This window comes from Oikopleura dioica, chromosome 1 (genome assembly GCF_907165135.1).
Source record: "Oikopleura dioica chromosome 1, OKI2018_I68_1.0, whole genome shotgun sequence".
NCBI classification, from domain to species: domain Eukaryota; kingdom Metazoa; phylum Chordata; class Appendicularia; order Copelata; family Oikopleuridae; genus Oikopleura; species Oikopleura dioica.
The window spans coordinates 4,691,057-4,718,635 of record NC_137291.1 but is presented as its reverse complement, the minus strand read 5'-3'; the positions used below and the strand labels follow the sequence as shown (position 1 = coordinate 4,718,635).

The 27,579-nt window shown below is 41.2% G+C and overlaps 6 protein-coding genes across 6 annotated transcripts; 2 read left to right on the top strand and 4 right to left on the bottom strand.

The window, feature by feature from the left end:
• Positions 1-1,869: 1,869 nt before the first annotated feature.
• Positions 1,870-9,321, top strand: LOC145695736 (frizzled-2-like). The gene is given in 8 exon segments (XM_081772750.1): positions 1,870-2,044; positions 6,404-6,660; positions 7,013-7,482; positions 7,484-7,585; positions 7,887-7,971; positions 8,383-8,543; positions 8,588-9,032; positions 9,082-9,321. Coding segments are annotated over 8 exon segments (1,740 nt in total). The 5' UTR covers positions 1,870-2,009; the 3' UTR covers positions 9,267-9,321.
• Positions 9,322-10,520: 1,199 nt separating this feature from the next.
• Positions 10,521-12,513, bottom strand: LOC145695892 (uncharacterized). Its single transcript, XM_081772945.1, has 2 exons — positions 12,492-12,513; positions 10,521-12,020 (listed from the first exon to the last, which is right to left on the bottom strand). The coding sequence occupies exons 1-2, from the start codon at positions 12,495-12,497 to the stop codon at positions 10,536-10,538; spliced, it is 1,491 nt and encodes a 496-aa protein (XP_081629071.1). The 5' UTR covers positions 12,498-12,513; the 3' UTR covers positions 10,521-10,535.
• Positions 12,514-14,635: 2,122 nt separating this feature from the next.
• Positions 14,636-15,396, bottom strand: LOC145711207 (uncharacterized). The gene is made up of 3 exons (XM_081788938.1): positions 15,158-15,396; positions 15,054-15,116; positions 14,636-14,789 (listed from the first exon to the last, which is right to left on the bottom strand). Exons 1-3 carry the CDS (start codon positions 15,287-15,289, stop codon positions 14,661-14,663), a joined length of 324 nt encoding a protein of 107 aa, XP_081645064.1. The 5' UTR covers positions 15,290-15,396; the 3' UTR covers positions 14,636-14,660.
• A 4,445-nt stretch (positions 15,397-19,841) lies between these two features.
• Positions 19,842-25,611, bottom strand: LOC145695735 (uncharacterized). The gene is made up of 4 exons (XM_081772749.1): positions 25,529-25,611; positions 20,560-25,323; positions 20,193-20,518; positions 19,842-20,150 (listed from the first exon to the last, which is right to left on the bottom strand). The coding sequence occupies exons 1-4, from the start codon at positions 25,532-25,534 to the stop codon at positions 19,916-19,918; spliced, it is 5,331 nt and encodes a 1,776-aa protein (XP_081628875.1). The 5' UTR covers positions 25,535-25,611; the 3' UTR covers positions 19,842-19,915.
• A 324-nt stretch (positions 25,612-25,935) lies between these two features.
• Positions 25,936-26,474, top strand: LOC145710580 (uncharacterized). Its single transcript, XM_081788354.1, has 2 exons — positions 25,936-26,317; positions 26,362-26,474. The coding sequence occupies exons 1-2, from the start codon at positions 25,979-25,981 to the stop codon at positions 26,422-26,424; spliced, it is 402 nt and encodes a 133-aa protein (XP_081644480.1). The 5' UTR covers positions 25,936-25,978; the 3' UTR covers positions 26,425-26,474.
• Positions 26,429-27,476, bottom strand: LOC145710590 (SH3 and PX domain-containing protein 2B-like). The gene is made up of 5 exons (XM_081788366.1): positions 27,280-27,476; positions 27,111-27,233; positions 26,788-27,068; positions 26,612-26,744; positions 26,429-26,565 (listed from the first exon to the last, which is right to left on the bottom strand). The coding sequence occupies exons 3-5, from the start codon at positions 26,857-26,859 to the stop codon at positions 26,441-26,443; spliced, it is 330 nt and encodes a 109-aa protein (XP_081644492.1). The 5' UTR covers positions 26,860-27,068; positions 27,111-27,233; positions 27,280-27,476; the 3' UTR covers positions 26,429-26,440.
• Between the last annotated feature and the right edge of the window lie 103 nt (positions 27,477-27,579).

Below are 27,579 nucleotides of genomic sequence, written 5' to 3'. Positions count from 1 at the left end.
TGCAAATGCAGGTGACCCTGCATCTAAAATATATTTTAAATAAGAACAGCTTGGTTTGTCGTACGAAGAGCAGGTCCTAATCTATATTTTGACCCTCTCCGAGTGTATCCCATCTGACGATAACCAAGCCTTCTCGTTGTTTCTTGAACGATCCCGAAGTCACATATTTTGGGCACAGAGTTCAGCAGTAGTATGTTTTCCATTTTCAAGTCAAGATGAAGGATACCGTTATTAGCTAAATAATCAAAAGCAGAAGAGACAGCAATGGCAATTTTTCTTCTCTCTCTAATGCTGAGCTTATTTTGGTTCAATAATCCTCGTATGTTCATATCCGCCTTCTCCATAATTGTTATCCATCCAATACAATCTTCACGATCAACATCATTTTTGATAAAGAATTCTATGTTCACGAAATGCTTGATAACATTTTCATGAAACGGTATTTTCTCCAAGATTCTATTCTGAACCTGTATAATGCCGTCTTCCTTATCAACTGCTTTTTCAAAGTCTTAAAAATAATGTATTTTAAATATGTCAGTGATGTTAAATTTCGTAAACCTACCGCAAGAAAGACGAATCTCATAATCAAGCAAGTCTGATGAAAAATTCTCCGTAAAAAGAAATGGATCAAAAACATGAACACGGACTGCAGTTTTGAGATCTTCGAAATTTTGAGCAATAATTATTGCTTCACCACCTTCTGAAATAATGTCGTCTTCAAAACTCTGATCGATAATCCAATTTCCTTTTTCTTCGAGGATATCCCATCGGCTTAAAATTTTGCCCGAGAGATTAGCATTTGCTGCCAAAAGTTCTTGTTGAAATTTTGAAGCAAGAAGTAAACCATAATGTTTTTTGCTTTCATGAATAATTGCAAAAATATCTTCCTCTTGTTCGACGAAAAATAAATAATGCCATCTGAAGGCAACAACATCACTATCATCGTCATCAATCATTTCATGTCTTTCTACGCTTGAAATCAACCGACATTGAGGAGTCCTCGTCGTTGTTCTTTTCAATCTAGGCAAAAAATCTCGAAGCCAGTTTTCAACCTTTTCTCTGCTCAATTGCTTTGGATGGTTGTTTCTCCAGCTCATTTTCTTCAAAATGGCCAAAAAGAGAACAGCTTCGAGTAAAAATTTCTATTTGAAATCAAGAACATTGATATTTATTCGGAACAGTAAAAAAGCGATATCGCCATTTTCACCTGGAGACGAAGAGGACTGCTCGTAAATTGTTTAGTTTCAAGCTTTGACCTTGGTTATTTGCGAATTTAAAATTTGAACCCATAAAAAGGTCTATCAATTATTCCAGCAGAGCGTCACGAAAGCCGCCATCATGGCTGAAAATTTTGAGTGGCCGATCAGAAATGAAGACCGATTTGATTATTCTGTCGATGGCGCCGCCGTTTTTCTTTTCATCATTTTGTCAGTAGCCGATTCCAACACACATTTTCCCAGTTATTCAAGAATCGATTTTCAAATACAAAAAAAATTCAAAAAATACTTCAAGTAAATTTGTTTCTTGACAGAAAACTATCAAAATTTTGCTTTTTCGAGGTCTTAAAATCTGAGTTTTCAATTTTATTTTATCATTTTTGAGCGTCAAAACTCAGAAAAAACATCATAAAAGAATAAAGCAAGCCTCGAACCCTCGAAAAACCCTTGAAAAACGCGACAATTAAAAATTCCTAAAAGGATGAAAAGAATAATTCAACACCTCGCTGCGGCCTTCCAAGTCCAGCGGCCATTCTTCTTTTGCATTATTCGAAGTTTGTCTTCTTTGTTTGAACATTATTCCGTTTTTTTTGCGAATTCGGCGCTGTGGCGCTTTGGCTACGCTAAAAGTTGGCGAACCTGGCCAGCGGGTAATAACGCAGCGCTGAATTTTGCGCATCGTAGAATTAACTCAAGATTGATAAGAAGCTATTAAAAGATTTTTATTTTGGAAAAGAAGAGAGAGAATGTTTGAATGAGAGAGTTTTATAGTGAAGAAGATAGTAAAGAAGGATGTTTGGACAGATGAAGAAAATGGGGCAAATGAGGTAATAATTTTCAAAAATGAAAAAACAAAAATTATAAATTGCGTTTTGCGAAAAATAAAATTTCAGAATTATTTGATTTTGACCCCGGAAATAAATTCTACGGGTTGAAAAACGATTTTGAGGCTTCATTTTTTGGGCTCTATGTCGACTCCCTCGAGACAAAATTGGTTTTTTGACCGAAAACCGACGAATTTGCCCTAATTTTTGCAAAAAATATTGATTTTTCTTGGTCAAAAATTCATCTTTTTAAGTTTTTGAAGCAATTTTAACCTGATGCCGCATCTAGAACCAAAAATATGGTGTTTTTGAAAATTTCCATTTTCGAAGAAAAATCTGACGGGGGGGGCCCTTAAACAGGAAACGGGGCCTGACTAAGGCTTAACACAGGTCTAATTGCCGAACAAAGCCCTAGCCCTAACCCTAATGCAGCAATTCTAGTGCTGAACGAAGTTCTTACCGTAACCCTAACCCTAAATCGAACCCCCTTTTGAAATTATAAAAAAAGTTTTGTGAAGACCAAAAAACCCTCTGTTGGAAAATAAAATGTTTGGAATGCGCTCGTGAGAGCAAAATCTGAAGAGCTCTTTCAGCTCAAATCAAAGAATTGATTTACAATCAGTACTCAGGAAAATCCATTTATTGCCTACAAGCTCACCTGTGACCTCAAACAGACAGTTTTTCGGGCCTCAGCTGCAACTAGAATTTATGGCGAAAGAGAAGGGGGAATTCGGTTTTTGTAATTGAGTTTGTACTTTCAATTGTTTGGGAAATAAGTGGTTCACGAAAATCCTGTGTTTTGGGAAACAAACGACAAGAATTGAAATTCGATAAATACCCGCACCCCTTTTTCTTTTCTAGGGTTTATATGCAGGGAAATATAAATTCCCTGAAATCGTTTCAGATAATTTTAAGATAGTGACACCCTTAATTTTTTTTTATTCAAAGGTTAAAACCAAAATTTCAACAATTTTTAAGGCCATTTTTGACCAAAATTTGGTCAAAATTGACTAAAAATGGCTGAAATTTTGGTTTTAACCTTCGAATTAAAAAAAGAAATTAAGGGTGTCACTATCTTAAAATCATTTGAACCGATTTCAGTTAAAATGCGAAAAAACTTAAGGGTGTCATTTTGAAAACTAAAAAATGCAGAATCTCGTTTTTTTCATATTTTTTTCGAGAATAATTTCTAGTGACGCAGAATTTTCTTTATATTTTCGGCCTTTGAAAATCTAGTTGCTCGACTCTTGATATTTGCACTACGTGAAATTGCGTTTCTACATTTGCATTTTGTTTCCGCCAGTGTCAATTATCGGCTTCTCAGAGGATTTGTATCGATCCCGAAAGGGAAGAAATTGTTTGTCGTAGAAGGCAGGGGCTGATAAGGAAACAGCATGTCAAAGAGTTGTTTTGTGGTCAAACCGCTGAGATACCAAAACCGAGCGATAAACACCTGCTCGAATAATCGAATCGAATATTTTAAAATAAAAAGAGTGAGATCGGTTTTTTCTTGCTAGAATTCACGTTCCCCAATGGGCTCAGTTTGAGCGGAGCAAGAGCGAAATTTGAGCAAAAATGAGCTGAATTTGAGCATAAATGAGCTGAATTTGAGCAAAAATGAGCTGAATTGAGAAAAAATGAGCTGAATTTGAGCAAAAATGAGCTTAATTTGAGCAAAAATGAGCTGAATTTGAGCAAAAATGAGCTGAATTTGGGCAAAAATGAGCTTAATTTGAGCAAAAATGAGCTGAGCTTGAGCAAAAATGAGCTGAATTTGAGCTTTTTCTTCAAATAGCACTTTTGACTCAAAAAATTTGAGCGGATTCAGAGCGGTTTTCGAGCTAGAAATGAGCGAATCGGACATTTTCTCGCCGAACCCTCCATTTCGTCAAAAATTTATAGGATTTTCCCTAACCGCTTCTTCAACGCTTCTTTGTCCCTTATCTGCCCCTAAATCCGGATAAGCGGAAGGCTCACCCGCGCCGCCACCTGTTTCAAAATCCTTATCACTCTCCCTCTCCCCCAATCATGGAAAAATAAATTTCCAAGAATCGAAATTTGAAACTTTGCAAAAGGCCCAAAAATGGCGATTATTGAAGAAAAACAAACTTAGGGCATTTTTCGGGAAGGCGATTTTTAATTGACGCGATAGCGGTACAATTTGTTGTTTCTTCGCGAAAAATATTTGCTCGTAACTAAGGGGCCATTTTTCGGCCCCCTTGAAAAAAGGGGGTGAACAAGGCTTTTGAAAAGAGCGAGGAAGGAGATGCTCGATTCCATGGCTAATTGATTTGAATAATTTGCGAAACTTCCGCCGCGAAATCTTATTAGGTCGCCGGAGCATTCTAGCGCCGTGGTGGGAGACTCTTGCGGCTTGTAAAATTAAAAAGAGCATCACGGATTAAAAAATCAAAAATCTCTCTCCAGAAATTTTCGATTTCTAAGCCGGTGATAAGCGGAAAAAAGCCAAGAAGAAATTCGAATGGAAAAAGGGCATTTCGCATCACCGGAAGTGATATCTGGCGAGAGTTTGTTTACCCTTGGCTTGGTAGTGTCACAAAACTCAAAAAATGCATCCGTTGCTTGACGAATTTGAAATTTCCGCTTTGATGCGAATTTTTTACCACTTCCACATGTTTGAATTGAATCTTGGTATTTCAATTTGTCGGATCGTTTTATCGAACGTTACCCCCTTAAGACCATCATCGCCGATTCTTGAAAATAAATGTCTGACTGTATAAAACATACGGTAGCATATGTGAAATACAGTATCATATGTGACATATGATACTGTATGTTTTATACAGTCAGACCCTTATTCTCAAAAGTGGGCGATGATGGTCTTAAGGGGGTAACCTTCGAAAAATTGATCCGACAATTCAAAATACTAAGATTGAATTCAAGCATGTGGAAGTGAAAAAAATTTTAATTAAAAAAATATTGAAAATTCTTTTTTGGAAAATGTCCAATTTCGAACGCGAAATTCGCCCGCTGTCAAAACTTCCCATCGGCTGGGTTTGACCTTTTGAGTTGTATGAGCCAGGAAATTAACATTTTCGGACCCGACTTTTTTCCTGGCTGCGATTTATGCAACAAGCTCTCGAAATTATACTGGAGCTTAATTTCGTCCATTACTGTCATTTTGAAGAAACTGAGCGCTGGTTTTGCGATTTTGTTGACTGGAGTTATTATTTAAAAGCGGATTTATTTATTCTTGGAGGAGCGATGATCCACAAATGCGGCATAATCCGAGTTGGCACTGTTTTGGCGAAAATTTTAGAAACTTGATTGACGCGCGGTGTTTTCCCTTTGATGAGTTGACACCAACCGGCCGCAGATTATTTTCGAATTTGGTAAACAATCATCGCCGCTTTTTTTTCAGGATTATCTTCATTAAAAGCTCATAATTACATAAGAATGACCCGATACGAAAGAAACGTGTGTAGGTCACCTGAGTCAGGGTCCTGAAAAAGCTTTGACAAAAAAGACTCAGGACCCTGACGCAGGTTTTTTCACAGGTTTTTGAGTCAAAACAAGGGTTAATTTCGTTCTCAGAAAACCTGAGTCAGGGTCCTTAAAGAACACTAGAAACTCATGACCCTGACTCAGGATTTTACACAGGTCCGTGATCAGGGTTGATTTTCGCTTCTGAAAACCTGAGTCAGGGTCCTAAAGAGTAATTAAAAACTCAGAACCATGACTCAGGTTTCCGGGCATATTTTGTCTTATGAAAACCTGAGCCAGGATCCTAAGAAAACATTAAAAACTCAGATTCCTGACTCAGGTCTTCTTCACAGGTTGCCGAACCCTAGCCCTGGGAACGATAATCGAGAGTCTTTTGAAGATCATAAAACGGTGGTTGTTTTATTTCTGTTTGATTAACTTTGAGTTGAGTTAATTCAGCAGCGGATCTTTGGCCAAGTGACCGTGAATCCCATCGCTCCTTAGAAACACATCCGAAGACATTGAACAATAGAACGTTTCGCCAGTCAGAATAACTAACCCATGACCCGCCCGGGCAAGAGGGGCAACTTGATGGGGCAAAGAAAATATTTGAATGTTTGAACAGGCTGGCCGAAAAAGTCAAGTAACAAACTTTTTCGTTCATCACCAAAACTAATTTCTATAAGATTAAATTCTAGGGCGTCTTTGGGAAAATCGCCTAAAATCGCCAAATGTCGCTAAATGTCGCCGAATGTCGCTCAATGTCGCCGAATGTCGCCGAATGTCCCCGAATGTCGGTAAATGTCGCGATATTTAACGACATTCGGCGACATTTAGCGACATTCGGGGACATTTGGCGACATTCAGCGACATTCAGCGACTTTCCCAGTGTCGCTCGAATTCTGACGCTCTTTTAAGGCTATTTCTTCTCTTTCTGCTGATCTACTCCTCCGAATCCGCTCGCTGCATCAACTCCATTCACGCCCAATGCGGCTCCAATTTCCAGGCCTACAACTCGACTTTCTACCCAAATCTCTTGGGCGAATGGTCAGCAGAAGAATCCAACGAGTCATTCGCCAAGTTTTATCCTTTGAAAATGATGCAATGCTCAAAATACATCAACCTGTTTCTTTGCTCCGTTTTGTCGCCTGCTTGTGTGGACGAAAATCTTTCAGGTAAAAAACGAATCCGTGGGAACCGGATTTGGAAATGAGTGATATGGAGATTTTAGGAAATTTGCTTTACGGGCTTGTTAAGACTAATCGTTTGTTGATTTTTCGAGATAAGATGATTTTTCGTTTTTGATGCAATTCCTTCATTTTTCTTGCTTTCGGTGATCTTTTTGAAGGAAAAAATAAATATTTTTTTATAAATAATTAATAGTTATTTTTCATTAAAAGAATTTTTTTTAAATAAATAGATATTTTTTACAAATAAGATATTTTTTTTATAAAAAGTAATAATTTTTTTTTATAAAAAAATAACAATTTTTTATTAAAAATAAAAAATCTTTAAAAAATATTTCAGGAACGCTTCCGTTTCTCATCCCCGTTCCTCCATGCCGAGAACTTTGCGAAAAATCCCTGTCCGACTGCGCTTCCATCCTTGAGGAATTCGACATTTTCCTCCCTCCACAATTCCACTGCCTCAATTTCCCGCGAGAAAACGACGGGCACAGTTGCATTCCCCTCCAGTCCGAATCCCTCCCTCTTCCAGACGGAACGCTGAGCTGGAACAACGATGACTCATCCTCTCTTGTCGAGCATCAGCCTCAATGTCCGACAACTCAGCGGGCTAAATACTCCTCCTGGAGCTTCATGGATCTTCCAAGCTGCTCTCAACCTTGCGAGCCAATGAACAAGAGCGAAAAAGAAACGAAGCTGATCAGAATCGTCGTTGGTCTTTTCGCCAGCTTGACAGCAGTGGTTTCCGGCTTCTCGATCTTTGTGTTTTCGCGAGATGAGAAACGATTTCAATATCCAGAGCGGCCGACGCTGTTTTTTTGCGATGTGCTATTTGGTGATTTCGCTGATATGTGTTGTCGGATTGGTTTCGCCGGAGAGCATCGTTTGCTCGGAAAGGGAAGTCAATGAGGATCAGGAAGGGTTGAAAATGGAAATTTCTAGAAGGGAAAAATTTCGAAAAATAATCCGAAAAATTGGGCTTTCGGCAAGATTCGACAATTTTCGGCCGATATTTTGACTAAAATTTCGAGAATTTTTTTTTTAAATCTGATTTGCCTAGCCGCTCAATGCGAAAATCTGATTGGTTCAAAAATTTCTGAACCAATTTTTGACCGAAAATAGTCGATTTTCACCAAAATCTCATAATTTCGGGTCATTTTTTTGAAATTTTTTTCTCAAACGATCCCGAAAATATAGAATTTTCAACCTTGAAAAAGACGATTGTCCAAGGAACAGGACTAATTCAAGGATCCACCCATCGGCCCTGCACCATCATGTTCATGCTTTTCTTCTACTTTTCCAGTAAGTGCTTGTTTTCTTCTTTTCTTTTTCCCAAAATATCATCTTGACTTGGCGCGCGGACGGAATTTTATAAGCCACGAAAATATCAATTTTGCAAAAAAAGAGAGGCCACTCTCAACAATCTCAAGGGCACTTCGCCAAAGACTGGCTTTACACACTTGATGGCGCAAAAGTGCACTTCAATTTTGGCAACGCGCGAAAAGCCTATTTTCGAAACAAAAAAAAAATAGTTTTTCTTTCAGAATTTTGTATTCAGCAAAAATTTCATCAAAAATTTCTCTTTCAAAAACGGCGTAGTAACAGATATTGACAGTATTTTGACAATCCAGCGACGTCAAACAAATAAAAATTTACCAAAATTCACAAACGTCATCATTCCATCTCAAACTCTGGCTAATGAGCTTTTTTTAGTGGCCGCTCTTTGTTGGTGGTTTTCCTTGACGATGTCATGGGGTCTTTCTTCGGTCTTTCAGTGGTCTTCTGAGGCGATTGCTACGAGCAGTACGCTGTTGCATGTGTTTGGTTGGGGACTTCCAGCGCTTTTTACCATGGTTGGCGTCTCAAAACACGAGGTAAAAATTGTATCACCGGCTTATTATTCAATTTTTCTTCATAGATCCAGGGGGATCCCTTTCTCGAAATCTGCGTTCTCTCCAACTCTGATTTCTCCCGCTGGACCATGACCTTCCTCCCTCTTGCCTTCTGCTCTATCTTTGGAACCCTCGCATTCGCGATCGGCCTCTGTGCTCTAAGAAAAGTAAAAGACACAATCAAAATCGACAAAAATTCGAACAAGAAGCTTCAAATCTTCGTCTTGCGATTGACGGTCTTTTCGTTGTCCATTCTCATCCCGAGTTTCATCCAGCTTCTGTTAAAGTTCTACGAAGCAGATCATCAACGATCCTGGGAAAAGAAGTTTTACGAAGACAACTGCATGGAACTAATCGTCCCTTGCCCAATGGAAAAGTCAGAAATCGAGCCTGCTTCGACTGGACTGATAATTTTCAAGTATTTTGTGGTTCTAGCGCCTGGTCTTGCCCCACTCGTCTGGATCGCTAATTGTAAGCGAATTGAAATCAAGGAAGAGAATCTCTCAAATTCCATTTTTAGCGAAAACGATCAAAAACTGGAGCTGGAAGTCGGATAATTCAACGACAACTTCTTCAAGCTGTATAAAATCGAATTTGATTGAAGAAAAATCTTCTCTGGCTGGAGATTCTAGAGCGGAATCGTTTGAGCCAGTTCAGCCGGTCACGAGCAGTCCCCAGCCGGACTCAAGATTTGTTTATGTGTAAAGTTTGAATGTTTATTTATTGTTTGAGCTGTTTCCATTCTTACCTCAACTTGTGTTTTAATAAATTGGTTATCGATCCATTTCTTTATTCTCAGAAAATGAGCTCATAACGTGGCTGAAGTGAACTTGCAAGAAATGTCTTTTGACGGCTGATCCGCGCGATTTCGAGAAGAAATTTCAAGACGTCGCTTACTGTCATTCTTAGGTAGTTCATCAGCATAAAGACGCAGAAAAAGATTGCTTTCCCGGCTTCGCAAGTATTTTTTTAACAGAAATTTTGATACCGTAATTGAAACCGTGGCTAAAATCAGTGCAAAAGTAAAATTCTGGAGCAGAAAAAGATTTTCGTTCGAAAGGAGCGTGTCTCTCATCTTTCATTTCTCAGATTGAAACGAAAAAGGAGGTCGGGAGCGATAATGGCTGCTCGTCTAAGAGTGGATCAGAAGAGATGAGATGGATTATTATTATTTGCTGCGGAGAAATGTATAGATGGAACTGATTGATTAAACCAGATTTATGAAATAAAATGCCTTGAAATTTTGGAATACTTGATAAAGAATAAAAAAATTCCTTCATAAGTTCATAAGATCTAGGATGGATCTCTATTTAAAGCTATTATGGGGTACTCTGGCATTCACAAGTCCAGAGTTTATGAGCCCTGCTTTGGGCCAAATCGACCACCCTAGCCTTAAGGTTTAAATGTATTGATTATAAGATAAATGAAGCAGAGAACTTTTTTTTTTAAATTAAAAAACGACGAGATTACTCCGTTTTTGAGTTTTCACAGTGACACCCTTAAGGTTTTTTTTAGCATTTTCAGCCATTTTAAAGAATAATTTTATACAAAAATTTGGTCGAAAAGAAGGAGATCAACTTAAATTATCTCTCGAATAAAAAAACTTAAGGGTGTCACTTTTTGAGAAATTGATAAAACAGAGATTATATTTTGATTTAAAGAGAAAACAGGAGAAAGAATTTTCAAGAATTTGATCTTTTTTCAAATTCAGAAATTGAAAACTCCGAAACAAGGGAACAGCACAAAAAATTTTATGAGAGACGATCGCGCTGAGATCGCGGTTGGTCAGAAGTTTGACCGGTCGACGGCTGGATCTTCAATTGTCGAAGGTTTGGTAGGAGAAGTTTCGAACAGAGTTCGGTAGGAGATCGTAAACAAAAGCGTTGAGATCGCCGCTTGTGTACGCTCCGCTGAGGGTGTTTGTGCCCGTCCTTATCTTTATCAGGGTTTTCGACGAATAATTAACGTGCTTAATCAATCCTCGATTGACTCAATCAAGAGCTTTGCTTTATCGAGAACCCTGCTCTGTGTGCCGTCAAATCTGAAAATCCAACGCAGCGTCGATGGATCACCTTCGACTTGATTCACTTCCAGCGAGTATGTATTCCATTCGCCAACAGTGCATAGTTGCCTGAAGTAATACCTCTTGTTCGTCCAATTCGGGTCGTGGAAACTGACTTCCATGGATCCAGCATCTGGCGATTTTTTCACCGTAAATTGTCGATTTCCAGCATAGCTTGTGTCGTCGAATGCGCCTGGATCGCTGGTGAGATGAACCATGTTAGTCCATGCGTTTCTATCAGGGCACAAAATGTCGGCGGAAACCTTGTAATTCGCAGCAGCGCTAACGACGGTCTTCGCAACATTGTCGACTGGGTTGAATTCGCAGCTATCGACAACTGTGGTGCAGCTGGCGAGATCGGTGCATGGATCGGTTCTGGTTGCGCAGGGATCGAAAGTCTGGTAGTAGAAATTGCGGAGGCCGTAGTTAGTGGCGGCATTGTTGAAGTCACTGGCGACGAAGACTTGGAGATCCAAACCAGCTGGAAGCGCGGAAGCGCTGTACCGCGACGAGTGAAGTGTCGTATCTCCAATTTTCGTAACGTACTCAACATCTCCACTTCCGGAAATCTGTCTCACTTCCACCGAGTACGTTTCCCATTCGCCATAGCTGCAAGAGAAAGCGTCTAATCTTTGACCATAGCTGCTGTCAGCATCGTTGACACTCAATTGGAGGCCGCCAAAGAAGTTTTGCCAAAGAGCGAATGTTCGATCGCCAACTTCTCCATAATCTCCACCTCGTGTGACGTGGAAAAGATTGTAGAAGCTTCCATTAGGCTCCGCGTTGCAAAGTACTTCAGCAGAGAACTTGTAGTCGAGTGCCGATTGGACAGTGGAAACAAGATTGTTTCGGACGGGGAAGAAGGTGCAGCCGTTGATGAAAGTTTCGCAGTTTTCGAGGCCGTCACAAGGATCGGATTCGCAAGGAGCAGGGGTGGGTGCGAGAGGAAGATCGCAATTGAGCTGCTTGAATTTTCTATTGAAGAGCATCGAGCGCTGGCGATGAATGAGATGGATCATTCTTTGCGGAGCATATCCGCTGAGACCGTCCATGCACACAAACGCATCGTGAAAGCTCATGATAGATGCAATGAGATTGTTGAGGGAGTGACAGATGTCGTTCTCGTCGTAGTGTGGAAAGACGAAAGCGTTTGGATCGCCAGAGCCAGCGAAATTGGCGCAGGAATCGGAAACTCGGGAAGGAAAATTGTTCACTTTGTTGTAGAAATCACGAAAACGATTGGCCTTCCTGGAACCAATGTTTGTACCCGAGTACGCGCTCAAAATCGCGTCGTAGAGACTGCTGTAGGCATCTTCGATCGCGACCCAAGCAGTGACCGAACCTCGATCATCCAAGGATTGGGCAGTGGCGGCTGTGCCAAGAGCTGTCGCAAGAATCTTAATGAAAATTTAAACATGGTTCACTTAGGGAGTTTTTAAGGACCCCCGTCAACAATTTTTCTCGAAAAATCGAAAATTTCAAAATAGCCATATTTTTGCTTCTTAGTGTAACTGGAAGTTCAATACATCATAAAAACTTGTTCGGAGCACTTTTTGACCAGTAAAAATCTCAAATTATAGCAAAATTGGGACTTTTTCGTCATTTTTCGTCAAAAAGTCCGATTTTCAAACGCGATTTTGAGGGTCTTAGAGTCGAGATAGACCCCCAAAAATTGAAGCCTCAAAATCGTTTTTTGACCTGTAGAATCCATTTCCGGGGTCAAAATTCTGAATTTCCGAAAATAGATTTTTCCAAAATTGTTGACGGGGGGGTCCATAATTTCTGATTTTTTCGTAAAAATTGCGATTAATAAAATAATTTTTTTTCACAAATCAATTTTTCATTCGCCTTGCGATAATAAATCTTACCTTCATCTTTTTTTAGCTTTTCTCTCAAAAGATAAATTTATCGAGTGAGAGCGGTATTTAAACAGCAAGTAATCAACCGCGTGGTGAGCTCTATAGCGCCGTTTTCGTATTTTCTACGTTATTTTATGAGAATTCTGCTACTCACGTAGAAGGGTAAATTTCGTAATTCGGTCAAGAAAAAAAATGTGCGTGTGAATTATTCAAAATTATTAAAACTTACATTATCCTCAACGTCTATGAATCATCATAATATGAATAAGACAAAACGGACAATTCCGGAAGTTTTTCTTTATAACACTTTTTTTCTACTAGATATATTATATATACAATATATATATTATCTTATTTCTTTCAAATGCGATTTTGGGGGTGAAGGAGTCGAGAAAGACCCCAAAAGAATGGCGCCTCAAAATCTTTTTTTTTTTATCCGTTGAATCCATTTCCGGGGTCGAAATTTTAAAATTCCGAGATCTGATTTTTCGAAATCAAAATTCAGTATTTCGAAATTTTGACCCCGGAAAGAAATTCTTCGAGATTTTGGCAAAAATATTGACTTTTCTTGGTTTAAAATTTTTTATCAAGTTTTTGAAGCTCTTAGGACGCATAAACAACCAGAACTATGGTTTTTGTAAAAATTTCCATTTTTGATTTATCCTTTAATTTATTTATATCATTTATTCTTGTTATTATTAATGAGTTCTTCTACGAAATCCCGTCTTTTTCTTTCTTAAGCCGAATACCGAATCGACGCTTCTATAACAAGAGAGAGGGTCTGCTTCCGTAGCTTCGGGCTAATCAATGATTTTAGCAAGACTGGATACCCAGTACTTGATCACGTTCAAAGAATTATGTCGCCACTCTGCTTGCACGATAGTTTGAACTGTTTGGACAATAACTAATGGAGTTTTGAACAAAATTATTTGAAATTAGGAAATAAATTCTAATTGCTAATACGTGATTCAAAAAATCATCACTTTTAGCCGCAAATATTCAAAGTTCAGTTCTTAACATTCTTGAGGGAACTCAGTTTTGGCTTGAAAATCGCGCCATTTTCAAAAGCTGTCATTTTTGATAAGCTGACTTTTCCTGAGTTGTAAAAAACCTAACCAAGATTTCAGTTGGGTCTTCATTTTTCGCGAAAAAAATGTTGAAAGCGTCGATTTTCGTGATAACTTTTCTTGTTCTTGTTCGAGCTCACGATCATTTAGCGGATTATCTCGATAGGAAATGAGTTTAATTTTTTCGTAGAGAAATTTTTATTCGATCGAAAACTCAAAAAAGGGTTCAAAACTGCACTCATGAGATTTCCCAAGAAATCATTCCGGCAACAACAGGCAAGCCAACAACAACAACGACAACGGAAGCCGCCGCAGTGACGACTGAACAACAATCGACGACTGATGCAGATGGGGACCTATGCACAACAAATGATGGAATGTGGAGGTGCCAGACTTTCGATTCTTGGGAATCCTATCAATCCTGGCTTGACATGGAAAACAGCAAAAACAGCTTGAGTAAGCAAAAAAAGCTTTAAGGGCCCCCGTCAACAATTTTCGAAAAATCTATTTTCGGAATTTCGAAATTTTGACCCCGGAAAAGGACTCTACAAGTCAAAAGAACGATTTTGAGGCTTCATTTTTGGGGGTCTATCTCGACTCTAACACCCTCAAAATCGCGTTTGAAAATCGGACTTTCTGACGAAAAATGACGAAAAAGTCCCGATTTTGCTAAAAATTTAGGTTTTTATTGGTCAAAAAATGCTCCGAACAAGTTTTTATGATAAATTGAACTTTAAGGCGCATAGTGCGCCGCGCACTATGAAGCCAAAATATGGCTTTTTGAAATTTTAGATTTTTTGAGGAAAATTGTTGACGGGGGTCCTTAATCGTGATTGTTTATAATTGACCTTTAAGACGACGGCTACGATCTTTACGAGTACCGAGGACGACGAAATGCTCCAATGACATCTCATGGTATTTGCGAAGAGGAAAATATTGCCAAAACAAAGCCTGAAAAGACAACGAAGAAGACAGAGACAATTAAAAGTGATGCAACAAAATCAATTTTCAGCACTACTGTTTTCATGATTATCTTAGCACTTTTTAAGTAGAAATAAAATTCAGATAGTTTTTTGAAATTCTTTATTTATTTATTTCTTGGAAGATGAAGTTAATAACCTTGAGTTCCATTTCCTTGTGGGTACTGCTGTTCGTAGTACTCGACTTGGTCAGATTCTTGTGGATATTGGTCGCTGACTTGTTCCACCTGGTTGGTTTCTTGTTCCGTTTGGTTCGAGATCTAGATTTTTTCATGAGTTGAAGAGTCAAATTATCGATTTTTATAGGAAAAAATGATGAATTAATCAAAAATTCTGAAATTTGTTTTTACGAAAAATTTTACGGTAAGGTGTCTGGAACCGACAAAAATTTCGACCAATTTTGCGTGTAAATTTTAAACGAATCAGAAGCCTTGATTTGGCAAACAAGCCAATCAGCAGCCAAGTAGCCCCCACGCAAAATTTGTCGAAATTTTTGTCGTTTCCAGACACCATCCTTATTTTACCTGGGGAACTTGATTGCTCACTTGCTCGACTTGGTTCGATTCTTGTTCAGTTTGGTTCGAAATCTTAATCTTATCAGCAAATATTTCTTTTAAGAAGCTTTTACCTGTTCGATTTGGTCCGAAACTTGCTCAACTTGATTCGTTTCTTGTTCGACCTGGTTCGAGACTTGCTCAGTTTGGTTCGAAAGCTGAGGGTACGCCAAGGCGGAAGCATAAAGGAAGGCAAAGATCTTCATTTTTTATTTTTATTCAATTCTCTCGAATTATCAAAATTGACTTTCGAATAGAAAAAGTGAGGTTCAAAATTTATCTTCCCTTTTTATACTCCGAGAGCGCATGATAAGCGCGTGCTTGAAATTGATTGCCGGCTGAAATTCTAGAGCATAATCTCTTATCGGTTTCAAGAGCACGAGAATCGTGGAAAATAGACACCTAAGCTCTTAAATTAGAGAAAAAAAGAAAATTGAGGAAATTTTGAAGACGTTCTGATCAGGGGTCGAAACAGACTAGTCTGTCCAGCCTAAAGTCTTAGTCTGTCTAGGTTAAGGCTGCCAGACTAACAGACTACCAAAAATCGCATCCTAAATTAGGCTCGTTTTCAGCCCAGCCTAGACTTAAAAGTCTGCAGACTACAGACTAAATCAAATTAGGCTGTTAAGGCTGTCAGCCTTGCGGAGACTTAAATTGTCCTTTTCCAGACTTTTTTTTTGGTTTTTATCTAGACTAGGGTCAGGCATTTTCACGTGATCACCGCTGTACACGCTAATATTTTTTTGGGTGATAGCCTGGGGGGTACTGATCACAAAAAACATAGCGGCCCTCACTTAACCAAAAAACGTCCTATATATTTTAACCCATTTGCTAAAATCCCTATTTTTCATAAAAATAATGATTTTTTCAGTGTAAATATTGTTTTTTACGTGTCAAAAATAAAAAAAAATAAAAAAAATAAGTAAAAATATATTCTCAACCAATATCTGGGGGCCGTCTCAGCCCCGTTCCTTTATTTTTCAATTTAAGGGCTTGACGGCCCTTCGGGCCGTCTCAGCCCCGTTCCTTTATTTTTCAATTTAAGGGCTTGACGGCCCTTCGGGCCGTCTCAGCCCCGTTCCTTTATTTTTCAATTTAAGGGCTTGACGGCCCTTCGGGCCGTCTCAGCCCCGTTCCTTTATTTTTCAATTTAAGGGCTTGACGGCCCTTCGGGCCGTCTCAGCCCCGTTCCTTTATTTTTCAATTTAAGGGGCTTGACGGCCCTTCGGGCCGTCTCAGCCCCGTTCCTTTATTTTTCAATTTAAGGGGCTTGACGGCCCTTCGGGCCGTCTCAGCCCCGTTCCTTTATTTTTCAATTTAAGGGGGTTGACGGCCCTTCGGGCCGTCTCAGCCCCGTTCCTTTATTTTTCAATTTAAGGGCTTGACGGCCCTTCGGGCCGTCTCAGCCCCGTTCTTTTATTTTTCAATTTAAGGGGCTTGACGGCCCTTCGGGCCGTTTCAGCCCCGTTCCTTTATTTTTCAATTTAAGGGCTTGACGGCCCTTCGGGCCGTCTCAGCCCCGTTCCTTTATTTTTCAATTTAAGGGCTTGACGGCCCTTCGGGCCGTCTCAGTCCCGTTCCTTTATTTTTCAATTTAAGGGCTTGACGGCCCTTCGGGCCGTCTCAGCCCCGTTCCTTTATTTTTCAATTTAAGGGGCTTGACGGCCCTTCGGGCCGTCTCAGCCCCGTTCCTTTATTTTTCAATTTAAGGGCTTGACGGCCCTTCGGGCCGTCTCAGCCCCGTTCCTTTATTTTTCAATTTAAGGGCTTGACGGCCCTTCGGGCCGTCTCAGCCCCGTTCCTTTATTTTTCAATTTAAGGGCTTGACGGCCCTTCGGGCCGTCTCAGCCCCGTTCCTTTATTTTTAAATTTAAGGGCTTGACGGCCCTTCGGGCCGTCTCAGCCCCGTTCCTTTATTTTTAAATTTAAGGGGCTTGACGGCCCTTCGGGCCGTCTCAGCCCCGTTCCTTTATTTTTCAATTTAAGGGGCTTGACGGCCCTTCGGGCCGTCTCAGCCCCGTTCCTTTATTTTTAAATTTAAGGGCTTGACGGCCCTTCGGGCCGTCTCAGCCCCGTTCCTTTATTTTTAAATTTAAGGGGCTTGACAAAGGCTTGGAACACTGAGTTGATCAATCTCAATTATGTCCCCAACCCCACCCACACCCATCGTTATTAAAAGTCAAATAATTCTTGTTTTTTGCCTATTTATGGTCTTTATTATGGAAAAAAGTCGTTTTTTCCTTAGGCATCCCAAGTTAAATTATTTTTTAACTTTTAGCTCTATAAAAATTATAAAATAATTATTTCTGTACGCATAAAATTGAGAAAAAATACCTTTTCTCCTTCAAATTGGCAAAAAACGAGTAAAACAGAAAATGGGTTAAAATGGTAAGGGTGTTGTGGGGTTAAGCGAGGGCCGCTATGTTTTTGTAATCAGTACCCCTAGGCTACTAACCAAAAAATTTAGCGTGTACAGCGGTGATCACGTGAAAATGCCTGACCCTAATCTAGACTATCGAAATGCCGGCGAATATTTTTCATTTTTTATGATCAATTTTTAATATTCACAGGTTTTTGACGTTGCATCATTATTGTGGAGCGCTTTTCAGCGGGTTAGTCTAAGAGTTGAGCTATTTTGGTTATCTCTTTTGAACCATGTAGGGAGTGTCTTTAGTATGTTAAATAAGCTTTTGGTCGAGAGTCCATGTGGTAATTTTCAACCATGAGAAACAGAAAGTTGGGCGAGAGTCCATCTTGGGCGAGAGTCCACTTGGGCGAGAGTCCTCCACTCCAATTGTTAATGACTATTCAATGACAGAAGAAAGCAATGAGCTGTATATAATATATATGCAATGAACTTTATATAAATTAAGTTAGGGTTAGGGGCACTGGGCAAAATGACAGAACAACCTTACCCGAGGGTAACCCTAAGTAACCCTAGACTAGACCCCGGAATCTTAGGACCTAAGGGCGAAGCCCCGGTAAGGCAATTAGATTTGATAATTTTGGCTGAAAAGAGGTGCAGTAGGACTGACCTTCTCTTTCAACCTTATCGAAGATTAGCACTTTTTCGAGAGTTCCAGTTTCGGTTTGTTCAGCAAGATAAACGAAAGCATAAATTCTTTGATGTGAAAAAATATTGCGCTTCGCTAATAAAACTGGAACTCTCAAAAAGTGCTAATCCTCGACTAGGTTGAAAGAGAAGGTCAGTCCTACTGCACCACTTTTCATCAGAAATTATCAAATCTAATTGCCCTTACTACGGGGCTTCGCCCCTTAGGTCCTAAGATGCCGGGGTCTAGTCTACGTTACTTAGGGTTACCTTCAGTAACCCTAACTAACCCTAGTCTATCCCCCTCGGGTAAGGTTGTTCTGTCATTTTGCCCAGTGCCCCTAACCCTAACTTTAATTTATATAAAGTACATTGCATATTTATTACATACAGCTCATTGCTTTCTTTTGTCATTGAATAGTCATTAACAATTGGAGTGGAGGACTCTCGCCCAAGATGGACTCTCGCCCAACTTTCTGTTTCTCATTGTTGAAAATTTCTACATGGACTCTTGCCCAAAGGACTCTCGCCCAACTTGGGCGGGAGTCCATCTTGGGCGGGAGTCCACTTGGGCGAGAGTCCACTTGGGCGAGAGTCCACTTGGGCGAGAGTCCTCCACTCGTCGGCAGCATCACTGTTGGTGGAGTAATGACGCCATTCATTGGGAATTCGCGGCAAAGCATGAATGGTGGAAGAAAATTTGAAAAGTCCTTGAAAGCACCAGACATGATTTTTATCATACAGGGATGTTTCCCGACAGTACTGAAAATGGCACGAATGGCACGAACGGCACGAATGGCACGAAAACATGTCTTTTCATCGTGCCATTTTCAGTAGAATTCTAGAGACTTTTTTGTTATTGTTTTTCAACCCTTGAGTTTCCTCCCATTAAACCCGCGGAGCGGGCGTTTATTACTTGAATATTCAATGAAAAATTGATCATTTATGCTAAAATCACTATTATTTCAATTTTTTATCAATGACAATGGCAAAATTGAGGAATTTCACTCAAAAAATAATCTCTTTGGGCCTGAATTTGCGGTCAATTTAAAAAATTTTCAAATTTTTTTTTTTTGATTTTGATCATGATTAATGAACTTTTTAAGTTGTTTAATAACTATCGTTTCAAATAAATCCGTTTAATTCATAATATTCCTCAAGGTTAATTCGCAAAAAAATGTGTCTCTGTTTTCGTGCCATTTTCAGTGATTTCGTGCCATTCGTGCCATTCGTGCCATTCGTGCCATTTTCAGTATTGACCATGTTTCCTACCTACATGTACGCGAAATAATCCTGATTTCTCTACGAATAACTTAGCGATATGTAAAAATTTTCACTTTTCTGAAAAATTCGGACATTTCTCTACCTAGACTAGGTAACCTAGTGCTTATTTGAGAAAAATCCTCGACAAATAACGAGTCTATTATTAATTAGAATATTAACCCTCTTTAAAATGGGCCATTTTTAACGAGCCTAGAAAAGGTAGTCTCAAGACTAAAGTCGCAGACTTGACCAAATTTATGAATTTTTAGGTTGCAGACTTTCAGCCTAAAACAGACTAAGTCTGTCAGCCTTGGCCAGCCTAGACTTTTCATTTTCCCGAAATACCCAGCCCAGACTAGCAGCCTAAAAAGGCTGGAAAATCGCCCAGCCCAGCCTAGACTAGACTTTCAATTTTTAAAACGGATTTCGACCCCTGGTTCTGATTAATGGCTTTCTATGGAGAATTCCATTTTATTTGCAGGAAAGAATATAAAGAAATGAGAATTTTGTCTTCAGTTTAGTTGAAAACTGGAGCGCTCCACCAAAGAGAGTTGGCGACGCAGTGGGTGTAGTCCTGGGTAAAGTCCATCTCGGATTTCATGACACCGATGTTGAATCGGGTCAAGCAATTTTCAGGCGTGTCGACGAAGTTGATTTCATGATCAAACTCGACGTGGAGGAGGAACTGATCCTTCTTCGTGTTACCTAAATGGTAGTCGGGTTTGCCAGCTGCGTCTCGATCGTGTTTCGTCCTGAAAAATCATGAAATAATTGCAGATTGTTATTGAACTCACGTGAATTGAATAGCAGTCTGCGACTGGCCCTTGTCCAATCGGACGTAGACATCTGATCTGTCGTAAGAAGGCGTCTTATCATAGAAAGAGACGGTAACGTTGCCATTGTCGAGCTCCTTGATAAAGTCGATTCCGCAATATCGCTTGCTGAAAATGATGAAACCAATGTAATCATCGACTGTGACATCGACATTGCCCTGGTTGTTCAGGATGTTTACGAGGATCAGGTAGCCAGTTGGAGACTTGTACTGGATCTTGGAGCTCTTGAGTCCCTTCCAGCCAACTTCAAAGCCGGGACAGTCCTTGTCGTTTTGAGTGAAGGGGTTCTAAAAAGAATGATTCATTCAAGCAACTTCGAAAAGTTTACCTCAGTAGGCTTAGCATCAAACTGGTTTTCGAATTCCTCCTTCGTCAAGCAAGCTTCAGTTTCGAAATCGTAGTACCAGCAGTTTTCGTCAATCTCAACCACAGTTCCAGTGTTGATCTCCTCGCAGACATCCTTTTCGGCATTGAAAAGCATGTTTCGTGGGCAATCACAGGATCCATCGAATCCGGTGACGCTGTATTCAGCAATTTGTGGTTTACACTCGCACATGCCGGTCTCCTCGTTGACCTGGTATTTTGGATCATCACAAGTGCACTTTATCTGAGGGGGGATGGAAGCCGTTTGGATTTGCTTCTGCCACTTGTATGGGCAAGTACATTCGTTGAAGGTCAAAATGTCATCAGATCGGACAAGGCCTGGCGGACACTCTTCCATCTCGCAGCTTCCGTAGAGGATGTAGTCGATCATGTTGTCAGCTGTTCCGTTGTATCTGTAATCACCCTTGCACATGCACTCAACAGCAGCGGTAGCAAGACATTCAGCGGCGTTAACAACGCTGAAACAATCAAGTGGCTTGACATAGGCGATCGATGGTTCAGGGCAAATTGGCATGCAACGAAAAGGCTGATCATTGAAAAGCATGGTTTCTTTGACAAAAGTCCATCCAGGTGGGCATTTTTCGTCGCCAAGATCTTCGCATGTTCCATCATCGAGAGCTGGCAGATTGGTTTCGACGCAGATGCATTCCTGGAGCTCTTCGGACCACTTCTGGTCTCGTTTGCAGCAAACTGGAACGCCGATCGAGTTGATGAATTGCCAGGAGTCCTTGGGGCAGACACAGTTGCTGGTGATCTCATCAACGACAAGTCCGTTGGGGCAGCCTCCATCAACGCAGACGAAAGAAGTCATGTCGGCGTTCATCATTTGTCGCTCGCCATCGGGACATCTGCAGCTTCCATCAAGAGGCTTGAACGCTGGCTTGTCGACACCACCGCTGCACATGCAAGCATGGTTGATGACGTCAAAGACCATATCCTCGGGACAGCACTGTCGATCGCCAAACTTGTCGATGAACAAATTCGGTCGGTCTTTTGGACAAGCTTTTTCGCAGAAAAGATCGCCATCGCAAGTGCAAATACCCTTCTTAGCATCCCAGCTTTGTCCGAATTCGCAGCAAGGTTTGTCTAGAGAAGCAAGAGATCCATCAAGAGCACAGTAGCAAGCTCCTTCTCGGAAAATCTGTCCCTCGGGGCATTTTGAAACGCATTCTTCTCCGTCATAAGTGGATCCGAGAGGGCATTTCTCCTGGCATCGTCCTTCGAAATCGGCAAGTCCAGGTGGGCAGACGCACTGGAATCGCTCTTTATCGAAGATCTTGTCTTCTCGGCAACAGATCTCTTTGTAAGCAAGGTAGAATCCAGGAGCACAGTCGACGGCGACACAGTTGAGATCGCCAGTCTCATCATCGATAACTGGAATAGTGTCATCTGGGCATTTCTCTGGGCACTCGTCGTTTTCATCTGGAGCTCGCTTGGTAGAGAAGCAAATACATGACTTCATCTCGTAATCGAAATATGATCCTTCTGGGCAGCAAGCGACGGAACCATCAGGAAGCTTGAATGGGTTTAGACCCTTTTCACATGGATTGTCCATGCAAACACCATCGGCGTTGGGGAACTTGAAAGTTTCGGGGCAAAGACAAGCCATCTCTCCAGTTGGTGGATAAGGAGCAAAGACGAGCTCTTCTGGGCAGGATTTTCCGCAGAAACCTCGTTCATCCGGTTTGGATCCGTCGTTGCAGACACATTGGCCAATTTCAGGATTGTAATGAGCTTCGATATGGCAGCAGACTGGACCGTCTTTTGTATCCCATGGGACAAAAACCCATTGGCCATGAATCTCATCACCAAAGAAATGAATTTCGTCACCGAAAAACTTGCTGCAATCGACGACAATAGGAGGACATCCGCCAGGGTATCCCTCGTCGATTGGTCGGCCATCAGTGCAGTGGCAAGTCTTAGTGAGCTTGTTGAAAACGTGTCCATCATCGCACATCGGGACACACTCGCCAGCGGTCATTCCAGTCGGATCAACTTCATGAATCTCGTTGTCTTTGCATGGAAAAGGACATTTTTCTACATGCGTACCGTCAGTGCACATGCAGTGTTTATGATCAGCAGCGTAGTATTCATTAACTCCGCAGCAAATGATCTGATCTTCGATGTAGAATGCGTTTTGCCACTTTTCGCAAGATCCACAATCGCCAGTGGCGGTTGGAAGGGTTCCGTCTTTGCAAACGCAAGTGTCTTTTTGGATATTGTAGACAAGTCCTTCTCGGCAGCATTGGAGGTTTCCTTTCTTGTCGAAGAACGCGTTCTGACCTTCAGGGCAGTCATTTGGTGGACAGCCAAATTCGTCAACGGGGACGGTAGCTTCGCCTTCAATTGGTGGTTCTCCATTCCAGCAAACGCACATTCCAGTGATAAAATCGTATTTTAATGGTCTTAAGCATTTATCGGAAGGATCGACGCAATCGCCATTCTCGTCCGGCTTCGTTTTATCAGGACAGAGGCATTCTTTCATCTCCTTATCGAACCATGTTCCTTCTGGGCAGCAAATGAGTTCAGGGAATCGTGAAACAGCGTATTCTCCTTCTGGACAGTCAACACAGAGGCCAAGGTCGTCGACTGGATTGCCGTCTGGGCAGAGGCATTCGTCACGATCAGGGACGTATTTGGTACCAAGTGGACAACAGACAATTTGTGGCAAGACAAATTCAACAAGGTAGGTTCCCTTTGGACATTGCTCAGGGTCTTCGCATGGAGGGAATTGGCCGGCGACTGGGTCAGATCCGTCTGGGCACATGCACTGCTTGAGCTCTGGAATCCATTTTGTTCCTTCTGGGCAGCATTGAAGAGGAGTTACTCCAGCAACTTGATAGAAGCCTTTTGGACATTCCTCGATTGGATCAACTGGATCGGTAGGATCACCGCAAATTTCTCGATCAGGATCCCAGAAAGTGCCGATTTTACAACATTTAAGAGGGACAATCCCAAGAATTTGGTATGTTCCTTCAGGGCATTTCTCAATAGGATCGACTGGATCAACGCAGGCTTTCTTTTCAAAATCCCAGTGGGTACCATCAGGGCAACACTCGACAGGGTCTGTTCCGGCAACGGGGTAATGTCCTGGAGGACAGTCAACTGGATCAGTTGGATCGAGGCAGGTTTTCTTCTCAAAATCCCAATGGCTTCCCTCAGGACAGCATTCAACAGGATTTGTTCCAGCAACTGGGTAGGTTCCTTCTGGGCAAGGGGATCCAGTCGGGTCAGTTGGATCAGATGGATCGACACACATGTTTTTATCATGATCCCATTCGGTTCCCTCGGGACAGCATTGGAGTGGGGTGATTCCAGCAACAGCATAAGTTCCTTCTGGGCAATGAGAAAGCCCGTCATCTGGAACACAGTCATTGAAATCTTCATTCCAATTGTAACCGTCTGGGCAGCATCGAATAGGATTGATGCTGGCAGCGTAAGTACCAGGAGGGCAGTCGCATCGGTCCAAGTGTGGAATCCACTTAGTTCCTTCCGGACAGCAAACTTCTCGGTCGTAATCATCAGTTGTTAGATAGGTTCCCTCAGGACATTCGCAAGTACGCGTGTTGGCTTGCCATTGAGACCCGTCTGGACAACACTGTGTCGGACTTTCGTCAGGAACCGCATAGGAACCATTTGGACAATCACAACTATCCAACGAAGGAATGTAAACAGTTCCATCAGGACAGCAAACGTTTCTTTCAATAGAAACATACAAAGGATCGGTTGTTAGATAATGTCCTTCTGGACAGTCACACTCTTGTGTCACGGGATCCCAAACACTGTCATCAGGACAGCACTGGTGTGGAATCACATTTGGTACTGTGTACATATTTGGGGGGCAGTTGTCATGATCATTTTCTTCGCATCTTTCTGTTTGGGGGTTGTACCAGGTTCCGATAGGGCAGCACTTAGTCGGCTCAACGCCAGTTACCTCGTAAGTTCCTGTCGGGCAGAAACAATTTCCTGTTACTCCGGGTAGCATACCTTCCGGGCATTCGCATTGTCCAGTACTTGGATCGTAGACAAGATTCCCAGGACACTCGCAACGTTTCGTGCTTGGATCCCAATACAGATTCTCCGGACACCCAGGGTCGCAAGGATCTTCGGCAGTAAGGTCCGGAATCACTCCGTTCGAGCAACCACATGGATTTCCCCAAAGTCCTGGTGGACAACAGACACTATCATCGAGGTCAGGCAAGTTGTACTGGGGAAGTCTTCCATCTTCGCAGAGGCACCATTTTATTTCCTTATCCCAAACAGCTCCTTCTGGGCAATTCTTGTCCAGACAACCCTTATTTTGACCAAAAATTGTTGGTCGAAGGGGTTCTTCTCCTTCACACTCGCAGCAGCCAGTTATCTTAGAGCAGACGAGCCCAGGATGGAACTCATTGCACTTATCTTCTAGAAAACAGCTACTGTAATAGCACATACCGCCGAGAAGAGATTCACCGGCCTTTGATTCGCAGCCATTTTCTGGCTTTCCGTCGAGATCGACCCAACCATCGGCGCAAGTGCACTTTTCGACGCTGAGATCACACTTCAAGTTTGCGGCCCAAGTTTTTTCCCACCCAGGCTTGGTGCTGATTCTCCAGGCGGAACAGGCCTTATCAGAACTGCATGCACCAATCGGCCAGTAGTCACCGTCGTTGAGGTAAAAGTCAATACCGGGCGACCCGGCAAGGGCGGAGCTGATGGTCGCCAGAAGCTGAAAATATTTTTGAAATAAAATAAAACAAAAAATCTTAAGGATCTATTAGAATTTCTAGCTGTTTTCTTATTATAAAAGATAATTTATGATAATTATCTCCTATAAATTGCAAATGAAATTCCTCTTTATCTCTTTGAATAATATTCTCTAGCTTTTTGAGACACAAAAATCATCAAAAATATCCGCAAAAAGGAAAAATTACCTTCATTCTAGAAGTGATCTGCTAACCGACTTCGAACGCGGCCCGCACCGGTCTTTATAACCGACATGTCAAGAGATAATTCAACAGATGTCAAGAAAATGCGGAGCGGTTTTCGCAAATTATGAAATTCTGAAAAGTTTTGAAAGGAAATCGGATCATCTTCGCGTCAGAGGGTTATGTTAAAACAGCAGAATTTCACGGTCTGTCATTCTCAACCCGGCGAAAATGTCTGGGAAACTTCGGAAAAGAGAGCAAAAAAGGGGCGCGGCTTATCATTTCTTTCTTGCTTTTAATAATCAGAAGAAGTCAATTTTCATTCTGAACTTCTTGAGACAGCACCATCTGCTTAAATTCTGAAATTATAATTAGAACTTAGCGCAGAATACAATCAAAAATGAGGAATTTCTTTTATTTATTTTTTGCCGGAGTTTATTCTCAGAAAGAAAAATCATGGAGCTGTATTTTCAGGAAAATTTTTCAAAAAGAAATCAATCCAAATTTAGAGAAAGTTTCGCGAATTTTAATAAAAGCTGTCTCCGAGACTACATCCAGGGCGATATCTTCTGTTCCTTGACTTGGGAGCCCGACTCCGACGACTTCCAGCGTTGCCTAGAAAACTACACTGAAGAGTTCGTCCAATGCCTCCGTGTTGATGGCTGCACAAGTATGGAAGAGTGCTGGGATGCTTGCGTTCCTGACATGCTTGAAGAGGCCTGGGCGTGTGAAGAGGCCTATTACAGTGGGGAAATTTCGGAACGAGAGTACTTGAGCTGTCTTATGACTGCATCTGTAAGTACTCTTTCATTTTCCCACTTTCAACCCTGTTTTGCTAGATTGAGGGCTCTCAGTGTCTATCAGACTGTGGGGACTTTCCTTCGAAAGAATATCTGCATTGAAAAGGATACTGTAAGTTTATTGACTGTTAATAAAATCAGCTCGATTTTGAGCTTCGTATTTTTGCATTTTCGCCCGAGGAACCAGCCCTTCTTCCTCCAAATACAGCACTTTCCACCAGCCATTCGCATAAGTATGAGTCACTGAGAACAGATTTTTAGCGTTTCCTTGCTTTTTCGAGCCCGTTACCTTGAACAGTAGCATTAGCTGGGACAGAGAGCTCCTCATCATTTTCAGCCTTGTGAGACTCAATCATCAAATATGTCTCGTTCGTCGATTTTTGCAGCTTTTTCATGGATTTTGTGTTGTTGGAAAATTCAATCTAAGATTTCACAATTGAATACTTTTTCAAAGATTTTTCTCACGTGAGAAGCTGGCACCCATCCTTCTTCTTCGCTCTGATCTTTTTGAATAAACCACCAGCCGGATTCGTCCATTTTTAAGGGTTTTCAGGGGTTTTTGGCTAAAAAATCCATTTCGGCTGAAAACCGTTTCTTGATAAGAACTCTTATCTTTTCTCCAGTGTGAATCTCGACTTCTCCTGCTGAGTCATCGCTGCATTTGTAGCTCTCCCGGACGTTGTAAGTTTTGGTCGCCATCATCGTCGCTGGACGGATTTTTATCGACTTTTGGCTCGATTCTTTCACTAGAAATCGTAATGAAATGTGCGAGGGAGATTTAATTTTACCGATATGGAAGGAAGTGAAGTTTCTGTAGGCGGCGCTGTTGCGATCTTCGGGAGTAAGGTGGAAAAAATCAAGGGCGAAGGATGAATGAAAAAGGTTGATTGGGAACTTCGGTGTCAAAATTTCTAGAATTTTTTTTTTATGAGAAGGAAGCTATTTAAACTGCCCTACCTTGAAGTTTTTCGCAAACATCGTAAGCACTCCTCTTCGCAAAATTCAAGCAACCCGGCGGTTTGACAATTTTTTCCAGCTCCTTGGCAACTTCGAATGGCTCCGATTTTGAAACCGTTTCATTTTTGATTTGTTTGGCTAAATCATGAGTTTCGTGCCAGCTTCTGAAAATGGTCAACTTTGACTCGTCATTCCAGCGCACTTTTTTTATAATGTCAAATCCATTGTGAAATTTATCGCTCGGGCGATAGAGAATTTGGAGGAGATGACATTTTCCTGAAAATATGAAGAAGTATTCCT